Source organism: Emydura macquarii, unplaced genomic scaffold, assembly GCF_026122565.2.
Source record: "Emydura macquarii macquarii isolate MOO-44397 ecotype Brisbane River unplaced genomic scaffold, CSIRO-AGI_Emac_v2 contig_2457, whole genome shotgun sequence".
Classification (NCBI taxonomy): Eukaryota; Metazoa; Chordata; order Testudines; family Chelidae; genus Emydura; species Emydura macquarii.
This window is the reverse complement of record NW_027132594.1, coordinates 536,531-558,343: the sequence shown is the minus strand read 5'-3', so window position 1 is coordinate 558,343 and position 21,813 is coordinate 536,531. Positions and strand designations below refer to the sequence as shown.

Below are 21,813 nucleotides of genomic sequence, written 5' to 3'. Positions count from 1 at the left end.
CCCTATCATGGTGAATTGTGAATTATTTAAAATTGTGTATTTTTTTAATAACTACAGCTCATTTTTCAAAACTTCATAACTAGTTGCTATTTTAATACTGTTATGATTACAAATATTAACCTGCTTATGTGTAGCAGAGGCCTTGGGGGATTATGAAAGATTCCATAAACTCTCAAGAATCATCAGCTCCAAAAGCTTGAGAAATCCTGCAATAAGGGATTTAGATTAACAAAACAAACAACCAAAGGCTTTCCTGTTAAGACCTTTAGGCTTGAGACTGTTAAGGCTACCTAAGGGATCTGGACACCCACTTCCTCTTTAATTTTAATGGAAATCAATGCTCTAAAGTATTTGTGTGTCCACGACCCAGAGTGCTCCACAAATCTAGTTGGAGCAGGAATTACTTGTCTAGAGGCAATGGACAGTAGCAATTTAAATGAGAACAAAAACTATTGTCTCTAGGTTTTGAGGAACTTGAGAAATATAGAGCTCAAGCAATCTTCAGTAATCTCAAAGCACATAAAGGGAACAGGGTAGATGGATGAGACTTGAAGTCTGTGGCAAAATGAAGACTATAATAAAGCTAATAAGACATTAATTGAGAAAATGCTCAACCTGAATAATAAAAGGACAACAAATAAGGTGTTCAAATCAATTCACTGGTTGTTAGGAAGTCAATGAAGTTAATACAGGATTAAGTAAAATGTTTAATTTATATGAACTCATTCGAGGATTTTCAGTTCCTTGCTGCTGTTTGTTGTTTCTGAAGTTCCCCTTGGAACTGAATTACACTAATTTTTTTTTTTTTTTTTTTTTTTTTTGGGGGGGGGGGGGGGGGATGATGAAAGCAGCACTAATCATAAGTCATCCAACCACAATGAAGAACATTTACCAGTTATTGTCATTCAGAAAAGTCAGTTGTACTGTACTGCAATACAATAAATTTCTGCAATAAAAGCAGAAATTACTGCAACAGGAAATTTTATTTCAATTATTTTCCTTCACTGAAAATTGTATCTAACCATGCAAGTGTATTTCCTCCTTTCCCTCCCCCTCCAATCTACCAAACTTCTGGTACTTGCTTAGTATTGTTTTAATTAGACAGGGAATTCTAAACAAACTTTTTAAAATTCTATTAACTAGACCAAGTTTAAGAACTTGTCAGTTTATAATTTTTGGAAAAATTCCACTTTAAACTAAATGCAGTGCTGTAATTTACTGAAGGCCATGCTGCTAGTGGTCTTTGAACAGTGCAACTTTTTCAGCAGAGTCGGGGGGCGGGGGGGGGCCTAATTCTTGAGTGCCACCTTTTATTATAAGCAAAACCAAAACACAACTCATAAACAAACAAAAATCCAACAGCATTACAGGAGGACAAAGAGAGAGAGACAGACAGACATGCTGAGGAGACGGGCAGGAAGATAATCCCAGACCCGGGCTCCCCCCACTGATTTGTATGGATTAGTAAATCAACTGAGCGCTCGGGGGAAGCTGCGTCGGACTAGATCCCCCGCCACCCACCCCCTGCCCGTCGACCTGAGGCCCCACTTGCTGCAAAATGTCTCCCCAGAGCCTGGGAGCCCTATGCCAGCAGGTGGCCCCCAGCAGCGGTAGCACCTCCCTTCTCGCTCCGAGGGCAGCGCTGCGCTCTCAGTCCCCTCCTTCACTGAGAGCAAGGCGCCGCTCGGAGCTGGGGACCCCGCCACACACACACCGGGAAACGCGCTGGGTCAGTGGGGCGGCAGAAAGGCGGTGAACGGCGCTGCCGTTGTCCCACGCCCGTGGCGCACCGGTGTGAGGCAGAGGGCACGTCCCTCACCCGCTTGGGCTACCGGCAGCCATCACACACCCTCCCGCCCGCCCGCCCGCGGTAACCCACCAGCAGCTGTGGCAGTTTAGTGAGGGGGGGCTTGCCGCACAAACGCCTCACCACCGCCGCCCCCCGCGACCGACCGCGCGCGGCGCAGCGCAGCGCAGAGCAGGCGGGGCGGGGGGCTGCCTGGGTTCGCGCTGAGTTTGCGGCACGCGGTGTCACAAGGGCGGGGGGGGGGGCGGCCGCCCTGGGACCGTTACCTCGCTAACAGGCAGGCAGCGGGAGGCGCACCAAGGCTCAGCGCCGCGCGGCGCCCCGCCTCACCTGGAGGCGCCAACCGCCGCCCCCCTCCCCGGCCGCTGCTCCCGCTTCCCAGACCCCCACGAGCTACGTTCAAACCGCAGCCTGAGAGGCTCGGCGCGCGAGCGGAGAACGCGCTCCCTACGCCATTCCACCAGCGCGTGCAGGCAGCGGCAACAGCTAGTAAGGCTAGCACGGCACGCGCTAAACTCCCGCGCAGGCGGGGGGGGGCAAGGAGCCACAGGGAAACGGCGCGAGCCTCCCCTTTATCTCCAGGCGACACGCGCTCAGCGCCCACAGGAGGCGCGAACCAGAAGAAAATTTAGTCGGATCCACCCCCACGCGCATGCGCCAATTTCCAAAAAGACTTCTCCCAGAGTGCTGACGCGACCGACTCCCAGCGTGCCTCGCGAAACTGTCATGGCGGCGCCCTGAGGCCGGCGGCGGCGGCACATGAGTTGGGAGCGCGGCGGCTGCGGTCAGTGAGAGGAGCAGCGGCGCCTCAGCTTGGCCAGTAGGGGTGGCTGGAAAGCGAGCGCGGGGCGGCGGCGGAGGATGTGGACGCTGGAGCGGGCGCTGCTGAGGGGCTTCCTCAGCGCCGCGGAGTCCCGGCAGTGGAAGCAGAGCGAACTAGCCGCGGCAGGTGAGAATCGGAGGCCGGGTCGGGGTCCCCTCGTCTGCGGTGAGGCTGGGCCGGGGGGACGTTCAGGGGGTGGCGCCTGCTGCTCCGCGGGGCGATGCTGTGGTTGCCCAGCTCTGCGGAGTGAACGCTCGGCGCTGCAGTAGGTGCAGGGTCACAGTGCAGCGTACAGGAGAGCGGGGGGGCTGTTACCTGCATGTTTCCGGCTCTGTTGCTGGTCCCCGGGACGGTGGGGAATCGCACCTTGATGCCCTCGAACAGACGAGCAGGTAGCATCGCTTTCACGGGGTCTGTCTGTCTGTACTACCAGAAACGGGTGCGTTCTCAGCTCGTGTTCAAGTAGCTGCGAAGACACAGCATTTAGGGTTAGCAGCTCTAGGTAAAGCCCATAGAACTGCATCTGCACGGTAAAGTGAAAGCATAATTGTAGCCGTGGGAGACAGATCTGTGTCAGCCTTAATCTAGGTAGCACGGGTCGTAATAGCTGCGTAGACATGGTGGCACAGCTTAGCAACCAGAGTATGTTACCAGGTTCCCTTGAGGGCTTCTCTGGTGCTAACCTGTACCATTAGGTGCTACTGTTGTTGGTGGCTGGATTCTAAAGCTAGCATAGATATGTCTGTCTCTGCTGTAATCATATCGTCACTTTGCAGTATAGGCCTGTGATATGCGGAATTTGGGGATGAACTTGAACTGCTAACTTGAGTTAAAAGCCAGTTGCTGTGTCTTCACTGCTATTTTAACCCAAGTATGGTAGCTTAAGGTTTTTTTGCAGCATAGACATACCCAAATGACCCAATTCAGCTTATCCAAACCAGGGCTGACTGTACTTGATAGTAAAATTACTACTGAAACTAAGGGTATGTCTACACTGTAATTAAACATCTGGGCTCAGGCTGCAGCCTGAGTTTTGGGACCCTCCTGAGCCTAGTGCAATTTTATAGCCTTGCAGCCCGAGCCTCATGAGCCCAACTCAGCTGACTCAGGCCAGCTAGGGATATTTAATTGCAATGCAGACATACTCACCCATTGAGGATATCAGGGATTTACTGATTTTCTTTAACCACATTACAAATTCTTGCTTTGCTTTAACATGAAAAGTTACTGGCACTGGCAGTTTGTTTGACATTGGCAATAACGTGACACTCCCTTTTATTGCAGGGAAGAACAACAAAACACTGGTACATGCTAGTTATTCCATATTTTAATAAGTCACATATAAGTAATTAGAATAAAAGGTACTTTTCTTGGGAGGATCTGATGAGGCTGTTAGTGGCCCTTTTTTTATTTCTAACACATATTTAGTAGTTTTTTCTGTATGTCGAGCACAAATAAGCATTTGCGCTCTCAAGCCAGGCATCCACCTATTGAAATACTTAACTGTTAGTGCGGGGAGAGACTTTTCACCTTTGACTAAACAGGTGGTAGATTTTGAAAGAGTGACACAGGTCCAGATGACCCTTTCTATTTTACTCTAAATATGTTCTTATACCAATTCTGTCACATTAATAGCCGAGCACCTTCCAGTTTTTTATTCAGTAATGTGACTAACATCTCTCATATGATTTCTCTGTTGTCTTCTCCCCCGTGAGAGAATTGTGTATGCAGGGTAGTGTTTTGTGTTCTACATGTATGTGCTGCAGTGTTTATGTTAGAGAAGTAATGTTGAAGTGCACCTTGTGAATGGAACAGAAGGTGGGGAGGTTTGTGATGGTTCTTAGTTCTTGTGGGAGTTAATTTCATAACTTCAGACTAGCCCTGGAGAAAGCTCTGTCTGCTGCACATTTGAGCTTCACCCTTATTGTAGAGAGTCCTGTTATGTCTCAGAAGTGGAGTTGTCAACCGTGGTCTTCATCCCAGAGCGTTAGGTGATCTCTTAGTTATGCTGGGTCCAGTCCATTGATCACCTTGAAGATCTTGAACTTGATTTGATATTATATAATAAGTCAGTTTATAAAATGAAGGACATGTTTGATGTCCTCACAATAGCCTGTGTTGTTAAAACCAATACATCCAGGATGGGGTTCTTTATTGTTGATCACACTATCACATTCCTTCCCTGGTGAGTGGCAGCAGTTGCTCAGGACCCTTTCATCAGCCAGGAAGGTCATGGGTCAAATTCACAAGTCTTGGGTCAGAGCTCTGAGTACTGCTTGAATGTACTGACCTGCAGGAAAGCAGGCATGCTATTTGTTGTCCAGCATAGGGAAAATAGACCCATGCTGTTTGAGAAGCCTTCCTAAATGCGTGTGAACTTTTCAGTAATATAGGGTGATAGTTCTTTGCAGCACTTCGCTGGGAATAGATTTAGGCCTATACTGAGCACTTCTGAAAATCCCATTGCACGTGCAAACTTCTTGAACAAATGGTAAAATTACAATGCAAAATAGCTTCCTTATCTATATAAGAATTTCTTCTGCTTATTCCTTGTAAATATCTTTGACAGCTACAGGGAGTGGTATGTGACATAAACTGTGTTGAATGGAAACTTATTCTTTTAACTCCTTTTATAAGTGTGTGTTGAACTAATCCTTTCTCTTTCCTTGTCAAGAATTGTCTCATGGTCTCTGAAAAGGTCTTTTAGCCTGTGATACAGAGCTAATATTTCAGTGATTTATCTATGGCATTTAAGACATTTTTGGACTAAAAATGCTAGTCTCACATAAGACAATTAAAAACTTCCTATTTAGTTAATGTGCACATGTAAAATACTTTCAGATCTTTTCCTTCAGACTTGATGTTTCCTTAGTGGTGGTGAGAAATATGATTGTCGATGCTTGAACTCCATGTAGCAATTAATATTTTAATTGGGAAAAGGTGAAACTGATTTGTAAAATTCAGTTTGAATATTAAGATGGAAGCCTGCTGATGTTGATCTGTTTCAAGAAGGTGTATTTGCATTTAATGTCAGGTAGATGAAGATACCCCACCCCCCCAAAAAGATGTGTGGGAAGTATTTAAAGTTTTGGTTTGAATAGATCTTATATGCCTTAAAACATCTGTTCTACATCTTGCTGTCATCTCACTCTGATTTTTTATTTATTTTTTTTAAATTCCAGAAAGTGAATCCTTACTGCAGTTGCATTTCGAAGGGAACTATGAGGCCATTTTATTAAGCGAAGTGATCCAGGATGTTTTCACCGCGCTCACAACGACAGAGGAGAAGATTGACATCTTCTTGGAGAAGCTGATTGTAGCATACCTGGACTGTTCAGCTGCAGATGCTGATAATGTGGAAAGGTGGAAAAGATTAATTTATTATATGTGAGGCTAATAGAGTCTATGTATGGTTTATTAGAGGTCATTTTATCTTCTATAAAAGTTGACTGTATGGGACCTCTAAAATCTTTGTTCCAGAGGACAAATCTCAGAGATAAAACCCAAGAAAACTATTTAGAAACATTAATTCATTATTGATTTATTTTTCACTATATAATATTTTGACATTGAGGGTTCAGGTTTTTCTGAAGTCACAGCCGATGCTGGCAGCGTTCTTGGCTGAAGCTACTGGAATCAAGAAGTTAATGAGTTTTAAATGAATCTTGCCTTTCTCATTTCTTGTGCACCCACAAGCAATTCATTGTTTGTAACTTTATAAACATCAGATTACCAATATGCCAATAATTAAAGTCCACAAAACATGACATAACAGTGTTTACATTTTGCAGTGTGACTCATAAAGTGAAAATATCTTTATTAATTTAAAATGACAGATCTTAACTCAAGGACTATCTCCTGTGAGTAATAACTATTTTCTTCCCCTGACTTTCGATAAAACATATTTACTGCACTTCCACTGTACAATACTTTCAAGTTCTCTTTCTAATGCTAGATGTTAATATGTCTGGTTTTAGTGTTTACAATTTGTCACATAAATAATATATAGATTAAGGATTCCTAGTTGAATGGAGTTATGAAAGTGAGGTTTTTTTAAAGAAAGTGGTGGCAAGAAGAGAAGACTCAGCACACTTGGTGTGGTGGGGAATAAGGGCAGAGTAGGAACTGTGTGTGTGATTGATTGATTGATAGATAGATAGATAGATTTATCTATCTATCAAAGGTAATTATAGTAATTGCACTAGGGGAAGGGCAAGAGGAGAATAAAAGAGCACGATGGTGATTAAACATAGCCAAGAAGTGCAAATAACTGCACTTGTCTATATACAGTATGAGAAACTTAAAAGCAAAAAGTGATTTAGCTAGAATGTCAGGTACAGTGTCTCAGCCAGGAGCTTGGGCAGTCAATCCTAGTGGTCGGAGCAGTGGTGGTCAGAGGCCAGGACCAGCACTGAAGAGCAGAGCCAAGGGTCAGGACCCAGGAGTCCAAGAACAAGCCAAGACGCAGGTCTGTCACTACAACTGGCAGGGAAACCATCTCATTGCACAGACCCTTCCTGGAACAACTTCTGGGCTTAAATAGCATGCCTGGACCAAGCAGGGTCCATGAGGGAAGCTGTCAGTCTGGCCTTCCTGTGGTATTTATCTCCAGAGGGTTTGGGTGGTAATGTGTATGTACCAAGGCTGTTGGATAGTGGCAAGGCATCAGTTGTCTCACACTCCACAGACCCCAGTTCCTGTCCCTGCAGAACTTCATACAGTGAAGGCAAAATAGATGTAACTGGCACTTTTGAAGTGTGAATAATAATGGCCTCTGGTCATAGTCTGTTTATTTGTAGAGGCGGGGAGAGCAGCATTATTATGAAAGGACTTTTTATTCCATCAAGAAATTTTTTGATGGAGAAAGTCAGGAGGTAGAATATGCTGAGATAAATATAGTGCAGTGTGCTACTGGTCTCTGGATCAGAATGGAAATAGTAAATGCAGAATGTTCAGGGAGGTCACAGGCATCAGAACAGATGGGAACAGTTTTAATGGTGACTGACTTCTTCTTTTTCTGCAGTTAATATTGGCTGAAAATCACAGGGATATGATCTGGAAAAAGGTCTCAATATTGTAAACTGTTTCTTGGAACATCTTGTTCTGGAGTATACAAAGAAGAAAGACCACACTACTAGGGTTTGAAAAATGTACCCTATGCCTACTAGCCCAAGGACTAATCCTAATCACCAAACTGAAATACACCTTCTCTAACCCCATGTGGTGCACTTTAAAGAAATAAGTCTTTTGAACAGTTAAACTTGGTTTAACTTTTCAAGATATTGTCATTTGATAATAAATAGTACTCAACATTTATGCATCTTGTTGATTTAAATTAAGACTTGGGATGATAATTTGCTGCATATCCCAATAAATTAACACTGGACTCCTTTACAGGGTTTCACTGCTTCTGTTGCTGTACTCCTGATGTGCAGAAGGTCTTCTGCCTCGCAAGTGTTCTTTCTTCTGCACTTGGGTCATTAGTACTTCTTACTCGTCATGCCCTATTTAAAGCAGCAGTAGCTCACAAGCCTATGTTCTTCTTTTTTCCCCTCACCACCCACTTTTTACCCTATGAAGAGCAGCCCTGGGCCTATTCCACTTGCTGCCTCCTCCCTTCCCTGTGAAAAATGAAGCAACTCAAGCCACTCTCCTTCCTCCTGGTCTCAAACTAATGACACCTCTCATCCTGTTAAAAGAGTAGCAATACTTGCGACTCTATTCATTGTCTCCCCACCCTTCCCATTTAGCCCATGTGCCCAGGCAAAATTTCTGCTTGTCCTGGTCAAGTGTGTTTTTTTTTTCAAGCCCAGAATTAAATAAATGATTTGATTAAATGTGGTAAAATTCATAGAATAATATTTGATCTGGTACTTGTCAGTTTCACAGATATCCTCAGGGAATTTGGGAAACTTCAGTGAAAAGTTAGTCAACTTTCATTCTGATGCAGTGTGTGGAAACTCTGAGTAGCAACAGAAGCACTAGAACTGTCTCCTCTGCAGGCTTAAGAAAGCAGAACCACATCAGTTTAATCTGCCTGCACTTGGGAAGTTATCTTTGTAAGCATATGTTCTGTACACTTTTTTCCAAATGAAAGCTTAGATTTTGCAAAATGTGATGGCACTCCCATAGAAAGTTTTCTGTTTGTTGTGATCAAGTGGATTTTTCAAGCCCTGCAACTGGTATGCTTTGGGGTGGTTCTGAATGAATAGTAACTCTTATGGAAAAGGTTTAGTTGTCATTGTGAACATTTGGGTGAAGAGAGCTGCTTGATGTGAATACTGGACTGAAAAAGTAATAAATAGGTATTAGACAGTACTAAGGTGGAGGACAAAAATTAGAATGGAAAAAACAGGGCCTAAAATGTAGCACAAGAGGAGAAAGACAGACACTGGACTGAGACTCAAGAAATCAGTGTTCTATTTCTGTTTCTGCCACAGACTTCCTATGTAAACTTGGGAAGTCATTTGATCTCCCTGGGCCTCAATTTTCACATCTGTAAAATGAGACTACTACTTTCTTGTCTCAGGGTTATTATAAAGATAAATTCACTGATTGTATTGGAGTTGCTTATGAAATAAAGAGACTACCTTAAAAAGACTACTAAAAAAATTAACAGTGGACAACAGTCCAACATTTAAGAGAACTACCAAGGAGCCCCTTTCTGAAGCCAGCATCAGAAGCTTGAGGGCATAACAACCTCTGTCGTCTAGCTCCAGATATGGAACTATCTTTTGGTTGTACGCTGGCCATGTATTTCTGAAATATGAATCTGTCAACTTCCCCCACAGTCAAATCCATGTTTGTGAAAGAATAGTAGTTGGTAGAAAATTTGCTGAAACTTTTAACATAACTACTTTTTTATTCCAAAGACTGACTAATATATATAAGGGAAAGAACATGCATGTCCATTTCAGCTACATGTACACCAACCATGGCTTTCACAGATCAGAGTATGTGAAGCTGTGACTTTCTTTAATGTCCCTTGGCGTGGAGCAGTAAGGGTAGTGAAGTGATCCCCAAAGCCACATGGAATGTTGAGGGAGGGATATATGGAGGTCCCAATATTGAGTTCTCAATGGGCTGCAGAGGGAGGCAAGCTTGAGACTGATTGTTGAACCTGCCAGTCCAGCAGAGTCTGCAGCATCTGTGTTTGCTGCCTGTGAAGCCCCATTGTGTTCTGGTGCATTTTTCTCTCCGTTTCCTGCTAGGACTTCTGGGCCTTTCTCCTCTCCGCTCTTTGTTTCTCCAGTCTGTCTGCAACCTGTACCCTCCAGGTCCTGCGTTCATGGTCTGAAGCATCACTGGCTTGCAGGATCTCATAAAACACATCATTCTGAGTCCTCTTCTTTCTCCTCCTTATCTGACTGAGGTATTCTGCAGGTGTGGAGGGGGAGACCCTGAAGTTCACAATGGCAGCAACTGCAACTGATATACACAGACGTACCATTGTCAGTGTATTCACTGCAGGAAGTGAAACTTAAGATGCTGAACTCGCTCCGCTAAAGTTTTAAGTACCACATTTTCACTTCTGCTTGGAATTGCTTGTGCACAGCATCCGTCAAAGCAGGGTGGGGAAATGAGGAGGGAATCGCTCAGTTGCATGAATCTAGCTGTATAGGACAATGCCACTGAATACTGGCATCATTTTCCACGGAAGTGGGTGCTTTTAGCTATTCTTACTCCCGAGAGTAACAGGGGAGAGAGCATAGCTACTGCTGGCCTCCTGAGCCCATATGCTGCTAATTTGTGTATTGCAGTGGTGCCTACTGAAGTTATTGCTGAGTGGCATGTGAAAGTGTCCTACCACAGAGGACAAAATAAGGCAGCCCTCCCTAGAAACCTTCAGCAGAGGATTACAGAGTATTTCCATGAAAGTGTCATCAAGATCTCTCAGGAAGATTCAAAGGACATCCCAATGTACATAAAGAAACTACTCTGCATGGATCCCTCCACTCTGCCCCTCCCTCCCCCCAAACTCTAGAGGAGAATGAAAAGCAGATAGCAACTCTGTCTTTCAGTTGTACCACTACCTCTTCTGAGCTCCTGCATCCGCCAAGCAATCTGTTCATAGATGTTGACATTTCTAAAGCTGATTTCTGAGCTGTGCCTGCACAGCCTGTTCTCCCCACAGGCCCAGGAGATCCAAAGTCTCCTATCTACTCCAGGCAGGAGAGTGTCTGGAGTGTGTAGCTGGCATGGTCAGCTCGTCAAGCTGGGCGACCAGGAACAGGCATTTAAAAAATTTGTGAGGCTTTAAAGGGGGGCAAGTGTCTCCAGTCTATGTGATCCCTGGGCAGTGGAGTTGAGAATGGTGACCAGAGTGGTCATTATAGGGCATTATGGGACAGCTGCAAGAGGATGGTTAGTGTCGACATAAGTAACGCAGTGTCTGCACTCATGTTGGTTGACTGAAGTACATAGACCGTGGCTCTATGCCACTCGGAGAGGTGGTGTTATTATGTTGGCATAATGGGGCACTTATATCGGTTAGAGACAAATTTAAGCATAGAGACACAGCTAGGTTGACTTAACTTTGTAGTGTAGACCAGACCATAAGAATGATCATACTGGATCACACCCAAGGTCGATATAGGCTAGTGTTCTGTCTCTGTCTGGCAAGTACCAAATGCTACAGAGGGAAGTGCAAGAAGATACGCAGATATGGGCTAATCTGTTCCGCACATTAGGCCTTACCCTGGTCTCTAATAGTTAGAGACTGGCTTATGCAATGAAGCATGAAATTAAATATTGCTTCTAAAACACATTAATTCTGCTGACTCTGAATATTCTTGATATCCATTTAAATATCCAAACTCTCTTTATTTTCTCCACACAGCTCTACTGTCTTGGATACTGAATTTCTTGATTTTTTGTTTGTTTGTTTGCTTCAGTAAGAAATAGCAAACGTTAAGGCTGTAAGGTTTTTTAAATTGGTATGAGACTAAGGTCATGTCTACACTACCACTTACGCTGGCAAAACTTGTCGCTCAGGGATGTGGGAAAAACACACTCCTGAGCGACATAGATTTCATTGGCATAAGTGACAGTGTGCACAGCGCTATGTTGATGGGAGAGCTCTCTGTGTTGATACAGCTGTGCCGCTGTAAGCTCTCTAGTGTACATGGCCTAAATCTGTTATAATAATTTTTGATGAAAAATATAATCAATTCATTGTTTTTATTATCTGTCTTGCAGACAAAGGTTGATATTTCTGCTTGGTGTGGGCAGTTTGCAGCTCTTCATTCAGAGCAATTGGACTGGACCTCCTGTTCACTTAGAGCCCCAGGACTTTTTGCCATCTTCATTCTTACACCAGTTCTATGAGGTATACTTACATTTAAAAAAAGCTGTCTTTTCATTAATTACTGTCACTTCTACTCACTGATACCTGTGTATGCCTGTATCAGGAGAAATGTGCTATCATAAAAAAATGCAGGCAATATGAATTACTAGAGACTTACTATCTGTAAGTGGACTTCTGAAACTGAAGCAATTCCCCAAATTCTGTTGCTCCAACAGTGGTGAATATGAGAGTATAATGGGGTTTTCTTATTTTTCTGCATGAACCTCTTCCAAGTATAGGCCGAGAGTATTTCAGAGGTCTGTTTCAGTGTCTGGCAAACATAAGGTACAGAAATGTTGCATTCAGAGCACCTGTGGAAAGCATATGTCGTGGAAAGAAGCAGACTTCAGTGGCTCTGAAATTGTTGCATTCAACAAAGCATTCCTATTTTCTCTATTAAAACTTTCTTCTTAACCTTGTTAACACCCAGGTAATCCCAGCCATTCTCCACAATCACATACTTTAATGGGCTTCCATGGCCATGCTTTAAACTAAAGCACTGGATTAAACAAAAACCTTTGGGAAGGAAATAATGTCACATTTGTAGAGCCTTTTGAGCAGCTTCAGAGCAGCTGCCATCTGGTGTTTTCACATAGAATAGCAAGCGTGCTGGAACCACAGGGATTTCCATGCTAAATTCGTAATATTCTATTCCAGACATCTCAGCCTGGCCAGACTGCAAAACTAAATGTTACGGATTTTTTTTTTTTTAACGCATCAACAAAACTTTAATTTATTTGGGATGTGGCAGATGCTTTAATTGCTATATAGTACATTCATAATTGCAATGAGAAGATTTAGCCTACAATGTTTTGATCCAGTTAAATGATTAACAATGACTGTCGACAGGAGGGAAACTGAAAGCTTGATGTTCCCAAAACATGTCAAGCATCTACAGCTGAAGTGGGTTTCAATAGGAGTTTTGGATGCTCTGCACCTTTTCAGGATCAAACCCTTAATAAACAATTTTATTGTTAAGCATTTTCATATTACTGAGACAAATAATACTCCTACAAGATAGTAAAGTGATTTTTGAAGTTAGAACTGGTGGGTAGTTCTGTTTACTTTGGAATCTTTCTCTTCATATACAACAAAGTAATACGTTTTTGGAGGATTTTGTTTGAAGGGTATGCAGCTAGACTGAAGTGTGTTTGCCACTTTTTCATCAACACTTCACTGCTTCTCTCTGTACTAATAGAAGTTACAGCAGCTGCAAAGGTCTAGTTATAGGAATACAGTAGCTGATACTTTGTTAGACATGAGTGGAGATGTATTTTTTTAATTTGAAAAAATTCAACATAGTTTTTTGCTTCTCTTGCAGCAGTTGACGTAACCATTGCTTAAAACAGACCAGGGAGCTGCTTTGTTTGCAACACTTAGTGATATCAGTTGTTTCATGGAAAATACAGAACTTTGGACAAGAATAGTTGTATCACAGTTGGGTTAATTGTAGACGTTATTCTTAGTGTGTGATGAATGCTTACCCTAGTGAGTCATTGTGTGTCTGTGTCCCTGGTGAATAGGAAGGGCCAGCTGCTCATCTTCATAGCTCTTGCTCCTGACAGGATCACAGCAAAGAGGAGCAGTCCAGCCAGCATTAGTGAGTACTTCTGTATCTGTGGTTCCTCATAGTTTCTTCAGTTTTGACTGTCTCCTAGAATATTGGACTCAAAGCAAGAGAGACGCTGACTTCCGAACCTTCTCAGTAGCCTTCAGGGGAGGGACTAGAGGCACCCCCATCTTGCTGTCCAGTTCATCTGCTCCTCATGGTTTTGACTGGAGGTGGGGCAGAAATGTTTGCTTTGCTTAGATGTGCTCATCTCCCTCCTTCAATATGAGTAGAGTTGGATGTGAATGAATAAAGGTGGGGATGGAGGGTGGGCAGACTAAAGAGGGAGAAGCTGACTACTAATAGCCTCCCAACTAGTCAAAACCAGTGTTAAAATTGTATTTTCTCCCTTTCACCAAAAAATGGTCCCAGGGGCCTTACCTTGTCAGGCAACTCAGCATGCAACCAATTCACAAGCCAAGAAGGCAATCCATGCTGGACTTCTAACGTACCCTGTATACAGCTGGAGAGCTCCCACCAACCACTGCCATCTTGAACTGTCTTCTGGACCGGTTGAGATGTCTCTAACCTTTTTCCCCCAAGGCATAATCCCTTTCAGTAACCAAGAGGGTTAGCAGACTTTTTCCTTAGTAGCACAATATTATATCTGCTTGTGCCTTTGCTGCATCTATGTATTAGGCATTGGTTGCTATTTTGAAAGTTAGCAACTTGTTGAGACATTAAAGAACTAAAATTGGACATCATTGTTAATATGTACACTCAGGCACCCATAACCATACAAGAATAACATTAAGAGTAAAACATGGCCTGAAAGAACTGATAAACGTACTAGGCTACTTATTTAAGAAGATAATGAAACACAACAAATAGCAAGACTTGACTGAACTTAAAATGTGGAATATCTGCCTTGAAAGCCTACTGGAATAAAATTGAATTAATTCCTTCAAGAGATAAGGTTATCTCTGTTTCTGTTACCCATGGCTTTGATTAGACTTTATTGAAACTCTGATATTAGTGGGTTGAGTGATTAATCAAATTGTAGACTTCACCACCACAAGGTCCATTTCTGTTTCAGTATTCTCTGCTAATTTTACATCCATACCTGACTTGCTTTGGATATAAAATTCCATTATGAATAAGATTAAAGCAATCTAAATGACTGTAATTAAAAGCTAGAGAATCAAGGATATGATTTAATAAGCATGATGAAGATAGAATATTATAAAAGTGTACTTACAATATTTTTGTAATTACAAACATTTATTGTTTGCTTTATGTCCTGCTGGGAAGCTAATTATCTCTGAATGCTGAGGTTAGCTTGTAGTAGTTTACAGGTATATATTTCTAAATATATTTTAAATTCAGGTATGGTATTTTTCACATTGAAAGCAGACACATTTTATCATTTTGAAGTACGTTAAAGGTGCCCTGACAAAAAAAGAAAAATTGAGGTGTTGGGTTTTTTTAAATTTGCTGCTCTCTAATATATAAAGAGAGCCTGAAATTTCCTGATTGTATTTAACATTAGATGCTCAGATCTTGTTTAGGGTTCAAGAGCCCATGGAGGAGAAGTAGGAGGATTATGACATTGGAAGCTGAGGATGTGAGAGGGGAAAGGATATTCAAAGTATTTAAAATTACTTAATTTATGTTGACATTTCTGTCATTTGTAAGGCTGACTTTTTCAGGCTGCCTTTATACATCATAAAGAAGGCACAAACTCCTTTTTTTAAAGAACTTTACCACCTCTTTAAGCTTGATTTGGTATGTTAATATAAATTCTAAAAGTTAGTATATATGGACACTATTCTGTAAACTAGATTTTAACATTGATTAAATATCCAACCAACAACTAATATTGAATTGCCTTTGTCCACGTCATAGAATACTTTTTAAACTTCCTTGGAAGGATTGGAAAGTCTGGTGTTTGTATCGTAGATCAATTAATAAGTTCATTGTCTTTTACTTGGACAACTAAAAGAATGAAAAAGATTTTATTCCTTTGCTGTTGAATGAAAAAGTCACCACAAGGGTGCCCTGTATAAAGTCGACTGTAGTTGTAAATGTAACATTTTGGCACCATGTAACTAACGGTGGACTGCTAGCATGGAAAAAACCTCTGGTCAGTAGCTATATTGAAGAAATAAATTGGTCAGAGAATAAAGCAGAACAGGCTGTGCTGGTGATATGCTTGATTTCTGAAAAGAATTGATGACACGCATTTCTTCTAAGTATAACTGCCTATGCATACAAAAAATTTTAATGCTATCTGTAATAGCGTCATCCCCTGATCTCTGATGTATTTTTCTGTTCAAGAGTACTAGACATAATACAAAATATAAGCTTCCAATTTCTATTCTTTCTTAAATATCCTAAATAGGAATCTTTCATGTAATGTCTAAAACTTTCTAGCCCATCCACATGTTAGTACTTAATTGTCCTGTTATAGATTATACCAAGAAATATGGGGAAAAACAGAACAAATACTCCATAAATTAACAAAATAAAAGCCCAGTTGAGACTTTTTGTTCCTCTCTGAGGAACCATTGTTTCTCCACCCTGCAAGTGCACTCTGAGAGAGAGAGAGATCAATAAAGAATGCTGTTGATTTTCTGCACCTGTGCTAAGAAACCCTAGCCCATGCTTCCTTCTACTGTCACCATAACTGCTGCAACATTTTCTTCTACACCACTTCAAGTCCCAACTTTCCATACTTAAATGTGCTGCTGCCTCTTTCAAGAATAAATTAACATGACCATATCAATTTACCTAAAATACCATAACAGGCCTTCCTCTTCCCCACCTCTGCATCTTATTCACTTCAGGAGCATGTTCAAAACTACCCTTGTTTTCAAAGCTCTTTGAAGGCTTGGTCTGAACTTTATGCTGCATGGCTCATGTTTGTTCTGCCTCCTTTGTTCCTTCCCACAGCTTCACTTCCATGGTTGATGGCAGATGCACTCTTCTACTCCTGGGCAACAGCAACATCTAATGGCTTTTCTAATTATAATTGTGCTATGAGTGCATTGATAACTGGGTCTGACCATAATTATTTCTCTCTCAGTATAAATCAGGTGGAAGAACAGATTGTGAAGTAATACCATTTTTTAGATTACCTACAGATAGGATCCCTATAGATGCCTTGCATGAGCAATGTGTTCATGAGGGTGTATACAGTTATTCTTCCCCTCTGAATTAATCCTATCCCCACTTAGATTATCGGTTAATTCAACAATACTCCTATGGGATCTTTTACAGAATTGTATTAGGCTTTGATGCTTGAGTGTAGATATTGAGATAGTTTAATAACTGCCGAATGGAGGAACAGCTTGCAGTTTAGTGGTAGGTGTGTGTTCCAGTTACCTGAAGTAATCTCAGAGTGCACAACACCATTAAGGAACTTTTAATGCTTAAATAATCTATCTGATATTGCTCCAGGTTTTGCATGGAAAATGGTGAAAGCTGACAAACAATGACTCTGCATAAAAAAAGCAATAACCACGTCTCCATATTAGGACTGAAATTGCTGGGATCAGGTTGTGGAAGAATTGTTTTAATATATGAGAGACTGACATAGCTGATAGATTTCTTGTCTTAGTTTTAAAAAATCATATCTATTCAATTAGGAAGATGGATGGTATAGGAACACTTGAGTTGGAACTTTTTTTTTTTTTTTGAGAATTTAAATTTTGAAGAAAAAGTGACTTAAAGAAGGGTTAAAAACTGTGCAGATCAACTTAATATTCTGAACGGGCAAATGAACTGGGGGAAACTATTTGGAAAAATGGATTAGGGCAGTCAGGGATTTTAAGCATGATAAGGCATGTACAATGATGAGTCTCATTAACAAGTTCACTAAAAAACAAAACAAAAAACTTGCCTCAAGATTTACATGTATTACTAAATTGTATAGTCCGGTAGTGAAGGATGCAACAGTTACTTTAAGGGAAGTTAATATTGCTTTGATAAATAAAATAAATAGGATAAATTTGCTTTTAAAAATAATTGTATTATGATAATACTGCAGGACTGTAATCAAGAGCACAGCCCCATTTGCTTTTTTTTAAAAAGGAAGATGTGGCATCTGTCCTGAAGAGTTTATCTGTGGCCCAGATCCTGCAAAGACTTAGAGCTTGTCTGCACTACAGGTTATATCAGTATAAGTTGTGTTGTTCAGAGGTGTGACTAAGCCACCCCTCTGAGTGATGTAAGTTACACCAAACAGCACTGTGTCGGTGGGAGAGCTTCTGCTGACATAGCTACCGCCTCCCACGGAGGTGGTTTTATTATGCTGACAGGATAGCTCTCTCCCATTGGCATGGATAGTGTCTTCACCAGACGTGCTAATAGCTATGCCACTGTAGCCTTTCTAGTATAGACTAGCCCTTAGTCTACTTAAACACTTAACAGTTAATTTAGTTAAAATTAGCTGATAGATGAAAGGCCAACAGGAATTGTTATTGATTTTAGACATCCTGGCGCTTGTCTAGACAAACACTTAGTTTGCAGTAAGATGGGGTGTAAATCTACTCTGCACTAGCCTGTGCTAACCTGTTTTGAAATGGGAGTATATTAAAGCACACTTGAGAACTTTCAGTGCGGGGCAGTAGGTTCCATACAGTCACTTGGATTTGTACCTCCTCTTTCCACGAATTAAGTAGTCTTGTAGAAAAGCCCTAAGGTGTTTAAAATAAATAATTTCTGCTGGCTTTCCATCTGTCAGTTAATTTTTAGACCACTTTTAAATTAACGAGAAACTCTCTCTAAACTAATGGGATTTTTGAGAATCCCTATCCTCTCACATTCAAATTGGCACTTCATTTCTTGAGTCCTTTTATACACCATCATATTGGGCCCACTGCTGGAAAGTATCAGTACGATTCTACAAAGAGACCAATTAATCCATTTGTAATTCATGTGAAAAAAATGCTAGTGTACTTCACAACCTGATGGCCCCAAATTTCACCTCAAGGACCCCCTAAATTCCATGGCATTATTATGTCTATGATGTAATACCCATCATTCTCTTCCCAGCCCACAGGCAGGCCCATTTCCACTGGGTTTGTATTAGTCTAAGGTAGCTAGAAAGTGCGGGGAGCCAGAAGTATGGGCTGGACAGCTGAGCTGCCTGGAGAATTTTCTTGGAACTCAATGTCTTAAGATCTGAACCACTGAAAATGCTACAACCACCTCCCTTTTTCAGACATGCTTGGGGAAGCAGGTGTTGAGCCAGACTGCCTTGAGAGCATTGTAGAAGACAAGACATGGGAAGCAGAGGAGATGATCTGCTGAAGCTGGTTACCAGCTCTCCTCTTGCTATGCACACACAGGAGAAAGGAGGTTCTTAGTAGGGCGGGTTATCGATTATTGCAGCAGACAAGACCTGGGTAGCAGGAGGGTGGAGTCAGGCTGCTTATAGAACATGATACAATATTAATTGACCAAAATTTCCACGTGAAGTTTTCCAGGCAGCCCAGCAAACCAGCATACAATACTAGCTCATCCCCTGTTCTCTGGCTGCAACCTGGACTCCAGTTCTGGCTCCCTGACCCTTGCTGTTTGGCTCCCGTCAGCCCAGAGGAGAATGTACAATAATACAATTAATTCTTTTTCCCCCCAGGAATGCTGGAGAGCAAGAAGCAGCAGCAGATAGATCCCACTAGGTTAGAGAGACAAAACAAAGTGGCATGCTCCTGGCTGTAACAAAATAGAGAATTCTGCACCAAAAATGCTGAATTCCTTGGCTTCTTAGGAAAATGCCAGATTCTGTGGCAAATTTCATGACTGCAGCATGATGGAGTATGTGGGGCCCTGTTTATATCAGTTGGCTAAGGAAGACTAAACTGTCCTTCAGCATGGCCACCTCTCTGGTAGCCTCAGTATACTGCTTCAAGTCTGAGAAGCACAGTACACTACCAAATAGAGATCCCTGATTTAATATCTTATGTAATACCTGCTCTGCTATTGCTCTTTTTTTCCTTCTCCTTGTACTAGTTCTCCCAATTAATTTAAAACAACAGAAATTATGCTGCAGAGCTCACCTTGCATGTAGCATCAAATGTTGTCATTAACCAGAAAAACATGAAGCCCTTAAACTAAAATTCTTAATAATTGTCTTGACCTCACGAGTAAAATCAGTGCAAGTAATTTTCATTACACTGGTAGTGACAATCCTGCAAGGACATGGTTTTGAGGTACTATAGAAACTAAAATAGGCATGGGGAGTAGTGTCCAGCCTACAATTGATCTTGGTTACAGAAAGACTACTAATTTATGGTTTGTAGAAATGAATGTGTAACTAGCTGTGCATCACAGATTTTTTTTTTTTTTAAATTATTTAGAATGCATTTTGAAATACACTTTTTTTTTTTACGTCTGAGTTTATAAATTGTTGTATGGCGCTATCAGTATGTGGGGGGAGGTGAGCACAGGTTTTGTGCTTACCAGAGTGTTTTTTGAGCAATCACTCAAAGTAATCTCTACAGTATGTGTTTCAGTTTTTGTATTCTTGGAAAATTGGTTGTCATCAGTACAGTCCCTTTAGGTTTTGAATGCAGGTCTAGTGGAAAGTAAAAACCCTCAAGGCTACAATCCAGATTTATTAGACCTAAAAGACATCATGCTAGAGCAGCATGTGTTTTTCTCCCCCTCCCTTTGTTTTTCACCAACACACTCTTGTGTCTTCCCTCTGCATATTGTTTTCTGCCCCAATTTTTACTGTTTGTTTTTAAAACAGTATAAAATAAAATTATTTTGCATTGAGTTCTGTAACCAAAATAATGGTGTACTCATATTATGTTTTTGGGGGATTTGACACTCTCTCCCTCTGCCCAAAATCGCTAGTGAGGATCTGACATGATGCAGGAAGAAGCGAGAAGGGGCAGATCTTGGGGTGGGATTGTGACTTGAGGGCACTAGTGTATGTTAGCCTGGTGAGCAGATTTAATCCTTGGCTGAGGTGTTGGGTAATCTTTTGAAACCCTGCAATAGATTATTTGCTTGTAAAATGCTTTAATATTGTGTGGTGCTGATATTATTATTTGTTCGTTCTTCTTTCAGCCCAAAGCGTTGTCTACAGCTGTTCTGAGTATGCTGGTACTGGATGGTGAATCAGTCTATAATCTGACTTCCCTTCCTATCTTGCTGATGTTAGCCAGAGTAATTCTTGTGAATTCAAGACATAAACTTTCAGCTATTCAGGTATGAAATATGTGAAAATAGTCATTGTGATTGCCAACCATACGTTGGTTCTCATTTTTCTGTCAGTCTCTTTCATTTTTGTCTGTTTTCTTTCTCTTCCATTTCTTCTGTCTTCCCTCTTTTTTAAATTTGTAAGTACTTTTATAGTTGTGAGGGGTAGGAGTGGAGTTAAGGCGGTGCTGACAGCAAGGCTAAAGCGGGGGGTCCCTGTGCAGCCAGGAGGTCAAAGAGGCCATGGCACAAGGTATGGGGAGAGGCTGCAGTTGTAGCGAGGCAGAAATCCCCTTGCCAGGACAGCAAGGAGGGGAGGGTGAGTCCCTTGCAGCTTGGGATGCTCCCACATTCCTGGCTGGTGAGTGAGCAATTGGGGCTGCAGTGCATTGTGACATTGGGTGTGGCTGGCCACAGGGTCAGTGACACTCCGTGCCTGCAGGCACAAGGTGCAGGGAAACCTGGGGTTCTGTCAGAGCAGGACCCTCCCCTTCCCTCCTCCCCCCAGCTAAGTCCATGAGGAGGAGAACAAGCTTTTGGCTTTGAGGGAAGCCACCCTGCTGCTGGAAAAGGAGCCATTCAGCAGAGATGTGGTCTCCTTCCTGGCTGGGGATGATGAGGACAAATCTTCACTGTTCTGCCCACAGGTCTCTGCTCTTCCGGGCCAGGACTCCAGCCTTTCCGGCACCTTGTGCCTGCACTTACCAGTCAGCTGTGTGGGAGCCATCCCTGGCCAGGAACTGTTGAGCAACAGGGAGCCTTCCCTGGAGCCAGGGGCTTGTCTTCCTCTTCCTTGCAGTGCTGGCTGGGGGTCTCTGTTCTGCTCTGCCAGGTCTGCCCGACATACCTTGTGCCTGCAGGGATTCGGTGTTACAGGCCCTGGAACAGCATGAGGAGTCCTCTGCAGCTCCGCTGTCAGGACCCACTCACTCTTTTCCATGAGAGCAGTACTACAGGGGGCTCCCTGCACAGGTGCAGGGCTGGGGCACCCGTGCCTGTAGGCACACCGACTATTACTAATTGATATTTTTTCATCGATTTCAGTGTTTCAACTGAAAACTATCAGTAAATGTTGA

The 21,813-nt window shown here is 42.2% G+C and overlaps 1 protein-coding gene across 3 annotated transcripts in view; it reads left to right on the top strand.

Moving 5' to 3' along the window:
* Positions 1 to 2,531: 2,531 nt before the first annotated feature.
* TTC27 (tetratricopeptide repeat domain 27) overlaps positions 2,532 to 21,813 on the top strand; it is a 185,044-nt gene continuing 165,762 nt past the window's right edge. For 2 of the 3 annotated variants that reach the window (XM_067562652.1, XM_067562653.1), the window contains exons 1-4: positions 2,532 to 2,756; positions 5,813 to 5,993; positions 11,829 to 11,958; positions 20,606 to 20,746. In XM_067562652.1, the coding sequence (XP_067418753.1) occupies positions 2,669 to 2,756; positions 5,813 to 5,993; positions 11,829 to 11,958; positions 20,606 to 20,746 (540 nt within the window). In that variant the 5' untranslated portion in view covers positions 2,532 to 2,668. The remainder of the gene's footprint in view (positions 2,757 to 5,812; positions 5,994 to 11,828; positions 11,959 to 20,605; positions 20,747 to 21,813) is intronic. The other variant, XM_067562651.1, reaches the window with a different exon arrangement.